The sequence below is a fragment of the Syngnathus leptorhynchus genome, chromosome 6 (assembly GCF_054491065.1).
Source record: "Syngnathus leptorhynchus isolate UIUO chromosome 6, UIUO_Slep, whole genome shotgun sequence".
In the NCBI taxonomy this organism is placed as follows: domain Eukaryota; kingdom Metazoa; phylum Chordata; class Actinopteri; order Syngnathiformes; family Syngnathidae; genus Syngnathus; species Syngnathus leptorhynchus.
Genome location: NC_141200.1, coordinates 15,803,838 through 15,812,500, shown reverse-complemented (window position 1 = coordinate 15,812,500; position 8,663 = coordinate 15,803,838). Strand labels below are relative to the sequence as shown.

General features: G+C 43.4%; 1 protein-coding gene across 1 annotated transcript in view; it reads left to right on the top strand.

Moving 5' to 3' along the window:
* Positions 1 to 8,663, top strand: part of LOC147056171 (NT-3 growth factor receptor-like) — a 74,104-nt gene that overhangs the window by 41,648 nt on the left and 23,793 nt on the right. The window contains 2 exon segments of the mRNA XM_085914817.1: positions 1,851 to 1,897; positions 8,242 to 8,344. Of these exon segments, the coding sequence (XP_085770943.1) occupies positions 1,851 to 1,897; positions 8,242 to 8,344 (150 nt within the window).

The following is an 8,663-nucleotide window of genomic DNA, read 5'->3' as shown; positions in this document are numbered from 1 at the left end:
TTCATTTGCTCATTTTTGCCCGATCGCGCAACCGCAGCGCACCGTCGAACGCGCAACCGTAGCGCGTCGCCGACCGCACAACTGCTCCACGCTGGTTACATTGTTGTGACAGAGCGGTCGCTGAAATTTAGAAAATATTTTTAAAGTCCTGATGTATTTTCCAAAATTTAAGTGGACCTCAGTGCGCAGGGAGCTTAATTTTGTCCGATCGCGCAACTGCAGCGCACCTTCGAACGCGCAACCATAGCGCGCTGCCGACCGCGCAACTGCAGAACTAAATTTAGCGGTTGCTAAAATTTAGAAAATATTTTTAAAGTCCTAATGGATGTTCTAAAATTTAAATGGACCTCAGTGCGAAGAGAGCTTAATTTGGTCCGAGCGCGCAACCGCCCGCAGCGCGCTGAGCGCACACTGTCGCATTGCTTTAGGAGCATCTTTGTGTTTTAGGATGGCTTTACTGCGCCCACTTGCTTCATTTGGAGGCATGATTAGAGTTGATGCAATCCTCAGAGTAGCGAGACTGTAATAAGGAAAGGAGTCGGTTGGCATGTGGATCCTCTCGGCTCATCTCGCGAGGTTCGACAACCGAATTTCGTCCGAGATCCGAAGAAAAAATAAATCTCGAATTTTTTGTTTGAATACCGATTTGTTCGAGAACTGGGACGTTCGAAACCGAGGCTCCCCTATATATATCTATATATCTATATAATTATTTTGACACTTCAAAAGGAAAATGTTAAATTTGCCACCATTCTGTCGATATATATATATATATATATATATATATATATATATATATATATATATATATATATATATATATATATATATATATATATATATATATATATATATATGCACACACACATGGTGGCAAATTTAACTTTTTTTTTTTAAAAGTGTCAAAATAATTAATAATGTTAAGATGCGGATTTTAGTTATTGATCTGACTCCAAATTGCGATCAACACTCAACACGAGTTGCTATGTCCCAATCCACACACTGGCACACCTAACAATTTCGCGAGTTCGTTCTGTCAAAGAGAAGACCAGTAGATCAGTCAGACCAAATTTACCAATAGTTTATTCCTGACAAAGCGAACTAATACAGGCCTGGGTCCCGGGTCCCTCACACTAAACCTTGTGCGTTTTGGTGACCACCAAAAGACGACACATTCTTCCGGGTTGCCCAGTTTTAAAGAAACACAATATAAATATTAAAACATTGTGTGATGATTGGTCAATGGCCATCTCCTCCCCGTCGAGGTGTTATTGCAGTGGTCAGGCGGTTGGGTTTTTCCCTGCGAAGCCCGACCACCTGGACGTGGTGTTGTTCTTTGTTCTCGTTTCTCACCGACCTTGAAGTGTTATCGTCCGGTACTCCCTTCGTCCGGTACTCCCTGTCAGGGCCTGTTCCATAACACTTCGAAGAAAACAAGTTCATGCAGTTTGCCGGCACATTCTTCATCACCCACCAATCCACACGAGCACTCCAATACTAGATATTATATTGATATGATAATAAGTTTAACACAACCTTATAAAATATGTTTGCAAACTGCTGAAAGCACATTTGCCTTTAATAATTAAATAAATCAATGATGAAACAAAACAGTAACTGAAGTGAAGTGAAACAACACACACACAAACTGAAATCATTACATTTCTTTCTATCACAAATGTTTTTTCTAAGGTGCTGATGGCAAGAGCCTTGAAGTTATTTGTGTTGACAGATGCTTGTGACGTCTGATATTATTAACGTCGAAGTTTCAATGTTAATATGATACAAAAATTGCAATATTTGTGTATGATAAATCTCCATCTTTATCTTTTTATGTTCATATTTTCAAGTAACCCCAACAGCAGAGCGTCACAATCCACACCAAGATACTTTTGGGGTAAGTGAAAATTCTAACCATTTCCAAAGTTAACAGTCAGCTGCAGATTTAAAATTTATATTCTCTGTTCATCACTGAATTTGTATTTATTTTCGTGCAGTTACAATTTCATTGTTTTATTATTACCCGTATTTAAGAGGACTTTGGACATTTGCGAAGTGTGAATTGAAGCAAATGAACACGCTTGTAAGTAACTGACGCTGAGAATCAAAGTCAAAGTCAAAGTCCGCTTTATTGTCAATTCCTTCACATGCCAGGCACACAAAGAGATCGAAATTACGTTTCCCACTGTCCCACGGTGACTAGACAGTACACAACACTCACATCAAATAGCACAAAGAGTAAAAATGAACAGACAAGAGCAACGAATAAGTAATAAGCAAATAACCCAAATAATAAACAATAAATAGATAAATAGACAAATAAGAGCATCAAAATGGAGCAAGCGCGCTAATAGCAGACAGCCAGATCATAGCGCAAAAGAACAGGACGTCATGTAGCAGAGGGTGGAGGGGGGAGGGAATTCAGGATCCGGACAGCTTGGAGCACGAAGCTGTCCCTGAGTCTGGTGGTGCGGGAGCGCAGGCATCTGTATCTCTTCCTAGAGGGCAGAAATACAAACAAAGAGTGAGCGGGGTGACTCTCATCACACGCAATCGCAGCCGCTTTGCGGGTGAGACGGGAGGCGTAAACCTCCTTCAGGGAGGGGAGTGGAGCCCCGATGATTTTACTCGCAGTGGTCACTATGCGCTGCAGGGCCTTCATGTTGTACTCAGAGCAGCCACCACCCCACACAGCGATGCAGCTGGAGAGGATGCTCTCAATGGTGCCACGGTAGAATGTGGTCATGACGGTGGGAGGAGCACTTGCCCGCCTGAGTTTCCGCAGAAAGTACAGGCGGCGCTGAGCCTTCTTCGCCAGCGACGCAGCGTTGGTGGTCCAGGAGAGGTCCTCACTGATGTGCACTCCCAGGAATCTGGTGCTACTCACTCTCTCCACCACAGCTCCGTCGACGGTCAGCGGCAGATGGTGGGCGTGACCCTTCCGGAAGTCAATGATAATCTCCTTGGTCTTGTTGACGTTAAGCAGAAGGTTGTTGTCCCTGCACCAAGCGGCCAAAAGGTCGACCTCCGATCTGTAGTGAGTCTCGTCGCCACCGGTGATCAGACCAACCACAGTCGTGTCGTCGGCATATTTCAGCACGTGGTTGCTGCTGTAGGTCGCAGTGCAGTCATGCATCAGCAGGGTGAAGAGCAGCGGACTGAGCACGCAGCCTTGAGGGGCCCCCGTGCTCAGCGTGATGCTGCCGGAGACACTGTCGCTCACACGCACTACTTGAGGCCTCTGACAGAGGAATGAGTGGGAATGGTTGTGTGTATCTGCCTGTGCCTGCTATCAAGGACTGGAATATGAGAGTGCAGATGGTAGTTGATTTTATTTTAGATTTTTTTTACAGCAAGGACATAGTCAACACACATATTGCAACTTCATTTCACATTTTGTTTTACATGACTTGTCAAAAAGGGAAGCGGGTTGAAGCCTAGTGCCTAGAAGCCTAGAGCTAGTGCCGTCCCAATTTCAACCAAGGATTTCACTGCCAGACACACAATCTACATATCTACAGTACTACCTATAATACCACCGTAACCAAGAAAAATGGAAGAAACAACTTTCAGAAATTACTGTGTTGGTGGTCCAGGAGAGGTCCTCACTGATGTGCACCCCCCCAGGAATCTGGTGCTGCTCACTCTCTCCACCACAGCACCGTCGATGGTCAGCGGCAGGTGTTGGGTGTGACCCTTCCGGAAGTCAACAACAATCTCCTTGGTCTAGCTGACGTTCAGCAGGAGGTTGTTGTCCCGGCACCACGTGGCCAGGAGGTCAACCTCCGACCTGTATTGAGTCTCGTCGCCCCCAGTGATGAGACCTACCAGAGGCATCTGGCATCGTAGGCATATTTCACTACTGATGCATTGATTAGGAATTAACATATCAGAGGGAAAGCTCAGGTGGACAGAGTGAGATGGAAACCATTGATCTGCTCTGGTGACCCCTAACAGCCAAAAGAAGATGTATTTTTAATTAAAATTACATTACACCAGAGCTTTTTTTTTTTTTTTTTGAGATTCCTCCGCAGGGTGTGCGGGCTCTCCCTTAGAGATAGGGTGAGAAGCTTGGTCATCCAGGAAAGACTTGGTGTAGAGTCGCTGCTTTTCCACGTTGAGAGGAGCCAGATGATGTGGCTCGGGCATCTTATCAGGTTGCCTCCTGGACGCCTCCCCGGGGACGTGTTCCGGGCATGTACCACCGGTAGGAGACCCCGTGGACGACCCAGGACACGCTGGAGAGACTATGTCCCTCAACTGGCCTGGGAACGCCTTGGGATCCCCCGGGATGAGCTGGATTAAGTGGCTGGGTAGAGGGAAGTCTGGGAGTCCCTCCTAAAGCTGCTGCCTCCGCGACCCGACCCCTGATAAGCGGAAGAAGATGGATGGATGGATGGATGGATGGATGGATGGATGGATGGATGGAAAACAAACTATAACGCATTCATTATCACGACTCAAATTTGTTGATAAATCAGACATTTTTCTTCTGCTGTTCATAAATATGTGTCAAAATAAAACACTAATCAAGTGCAATAATTTAGCCTACAATTGTAAAGTCCTATAGGGCCTTGGTTCATAACTGGTGGTGAAGCAAAGCTAGACATTATTTGCCAACCTTTCGCATTGCGAGCTACCTTGGCATCTAAATTCTCACTAATAATAATCACACTTCTGTCATATTGTGTCTTCTATATGTCTATATGTCCAGTAAGTGGAGGTTGGTGCTTATCTAGTGGCTCCAAGCTGCTGTATGCCTCCTACACACAGAAAACTGACAGGTCAGCAAGAGGGCCCATCAAACCTCTGTAAAGGCTACAGCGTGATCTATTTTTTAATTTTTAATGTATTTATTTGGAGGTAGCAAATTGTTGGGTGGTGAATTTATTCAGAGAAAATAATACTGACGTTAACCCTGTTTTGTTTATCCGATCCTACACAGGCTTAACCACAACCTTTTTGACAACTGGACCTGGACACTGTTATATTGTGTCAAGACATATTTGTAGACCCTTAAGAGCAGGGGTGTCAAACTCATTTTTGTCACGGGCCGCATTGTAGTCAGTTCACTGCGGAGGGCCAGTAGAAAAAACTGGTAGTAGTAGTAGTAGAAAAAACATTTGTCTCAGACATGGTATGAGAAGAAAGCTTATAAAATATACAAGGGTGAAGACATCAAAAACACGAGAAACGTCCCCCAAAATATCAAATATATGTCAACCCAAATAAATATATGAACGCCTCATATTATATACAGTGCTACCAACAAGAAAAACTGATAATTCATTTTCAAATCAGACTAATGAGAAATTTTTTAAAAGTGAAAACAATTTGCAATTTTAGTAATGACATGAATTTGATGCAGATATGTCTTCGGGGGCCACATAAAATGATGTGGCGGGCCGTATCTGACCCCCGGGCCTTGAGTTTGACACCTGTGCTTTAGAGTGATATAGATGAGGTTTTTTTTTTTTTAATCCATGGTATATTTCTGAAATAAGTGCAAGGTTACGGGGCTTTACAGTTGTGTTCATAAGTTTACGAACCTAAGGGATATGTAAAAGTATAGCATAACTACATAAAATATGACAAAACTGACTGAGGATAGTCATCTAGCAATGACGTTATTAATACATGCCTACATTTGCGAAGTGAGGTTTTAGCTGCTTCATCAAGGGTCTGTACACAGCCACTTCCCCTCTGTGTCTTTATTTATATTTGATCCCCATAACAAACAAAAAATGAAAAGAACATCTATTTGACATAAAGCACAATGTTATATAGCTTTTGCTTATACAAGTGGACATGTCCATACTACCAAAAACACATTTAGCATCCGCAAATTCTATTACTAAACACGATTGTTTTTAGCATGTTACTAACTGACAAGAACGTAGCACAATTTTAGAAAAAAATACAGACAAGAACGTAGCACAATTTTAGGAAGAATACAAAACTTACCTCCATATCCATGGATGAAGTATACATCTGAAAGCCTCATTTCAAGTTAGTCTTTGGTGCTTTGGTTGAGGTGATGTACATCTGTTATTGTTAATGTGGACAGGTCCTGTAGACGTGGTGTGCAGAATTATGCATTTTCTTTCTAAAATCATAAGTGGCCGAGCTTTGTAGCGTTGATGCGGGAGATTTTGTGCAAAGAGTCCATTTGTGGCATTATATGCCACACGATAAATGTCTTTTTTATCCGCACCATAAGACACACTTATAGGCTATCCATTTTTTTAAAAACCAAAGGTGCACCTTTTAATAAGGTGGGCCTTTTGTGTGGACCGAATTCCAAAATTTGTAAATGTTTTGTGGCTGCCGCCACAGGGAACGTAATATGTAGTAGACCTGGTGAACTAATCAAAGGACATTACATTGTACATAAAATATGTAGACCAGGGCGATAAACCAATCAGAGAACTGTACGTAATGCTTAAAGGACATACCTCTGCCTTGATTGATAAACAAATACAATCAGTTTGTGCAAATCAAACAGCATTGGGACCCTCTAAAAAGTCACCGACAGAGAGACACGCTTAAAGGCACAATTCAAGCTTTTTGGAAAGCCGGGATAATTGTATCAAATCACCATTGCCGCGAACCGAGAATGAGTTCTGTTGGTTTCTGCACCAAAATCAACCTCTGGTCCCAGAGCCATGCAAAATGGGAAAGAGATTTGAATTTTTATCCACTTATCTCAAAATCAAACTAGGAAGACACGGTTTAACAGAAGCCAGGGGTTGATTGCCACTCTCAAATTCACAAGTAGATAAAAAGCGAATTTTGTACTTCTCTTTCAGGTTTTTTTTAACCTGTTTGAGCATAAACTATATATAAACGTGAAGACAAAATAATGTTGCAGTTTCTATATGTTATAAAAACTAAGTATCATTAAGCTAACCCGGGGGACATCATGCATAGCGAAACCAGTGAGTCACAGTTGCGCATGAATCTCCAGTTGCATTGTGGTCCAGTACACAATATTAAAGCTTTTGAAACCCTCCCCAATACTTTTACGCAACATAAACCTTTGCCATTCCCTTAATAAACATTCCCAAACTGTTCTGTGCATGTATTATATCTTTACAGTAAATAAAAGAACAAACGTGATATTGTCACGTGTCCCAACTCCATCTGCACCAGTTGATTCTTATTACCCTGCGCGTTGCCGGCTGGTTTCATTAGCGCTTGAACTCAGTCGTGTCCGCAGTGAAGCACACTGTTCATAGGCATGCCCAGGGCTATCAGGGCTCATTGCCGCTGTCCTGACCCCTGCATCACAGTACGTTTTTCCTACGTGTGCGGCAGCCAGCTGCGCACCCTGCGCTTGTCCTCACTGAAGCACATTGCTTCGAGGCACGCTCTTTCTGACTCGGCGGTGCATTTTTCCTTCGCGCGCAGCTGTCACGTCTCCGTTCTCGCCTTGCTGGCCAACTGATGCGCCCTCAGCACTTGACCTCGGGAGTCGTGTGTCACCAATAAGGAACTGTGCTTGTTAATCTGCGCTGATCACCACCACCTTTACCGTGTTACCTGCTGAGTGGGGCGTGTATATAGACTTCGTTTGTCACCAGTCAGTCCTCGCCATTTTGTCTGCTTTGAGACATGCACGCCTGCCACCTGATTCCCGTTTGCCTGATCCGCTGTGTAGTGCAACGCCTGGCTGGTTGTCTGCCTTGACACACGCAGCCTACCACCTGATTCCAGTTTGCCTGATCTGCTGTGTAACGAGAAGTTACCAGACACAAGCTCGCTGACCGGCTCGTCAGTTGCCTTGTGCACCTGCTCTGCTGGCATTCCAGCCTCCCTTTTCCTCTTTTCGCATTCCCTAAATAAACACTCCATGTTGCACATGGTTGCCCTGCCTTATTCGTGACAGGCTGACTTCTCGCGCTTGACCGCAGTGATGCACATTCCTCAGAGGCACGCTCCACGCTATCAGCGTGTATTTAAACGCCATTCTCCTGTCACTTATGAACCTGCAAAGTACAACATTCGCGAAAGGTGAAGTACAAAATGGCAAGTGATCACTGGATTATACTTAACATTTTAACATAAACAAATTGGGCTTCAAAGGATAATTTGTATATTTTTTCAAGGGCAAAAAGTTACAAGTGACTCCCCGATTTGGGAGTACATTAGAGCCATTTGTCCATTTTCGGTTACCACCCAATGACAGTTTTGCAGGACTCGTTTAATTGAAACTGTTTGGTTTTATCCTCCCATTTCCAGGTTTCTATAGCTGTGGGCCTTGCCGGGTTTGCTTGTGTGATTCTGCTGATTATCATCCTCCTGATTCATAAATATGGACGACATTCCAAGTTACGCATGAAAGGTATGTTTCCAGACTCACTCATGAACTGTAATAATTAACTTGATTTTGGTTTTGTTTTGTCATATTATGACGCGACACGGTGGCGCAATGGTTAGCACAGGGGTGGGCAAACGTTTTGACTTGCGGGCCGAATTGGGTTCTAAATGTTGACCGGGGGGCCGAACCAGGAGCATATGGATGTAGTGTTTGTGTGAAGTAATATAAATGACATGTAAAGGTCATTGCATAAAAGGTTTTGGCCTTTAGTAGGTAGTAAAGCATGGATATTCAAAACAAAGCTTTTTGAAAACAAATGCATTTATTAACAGCATTAAAAAAT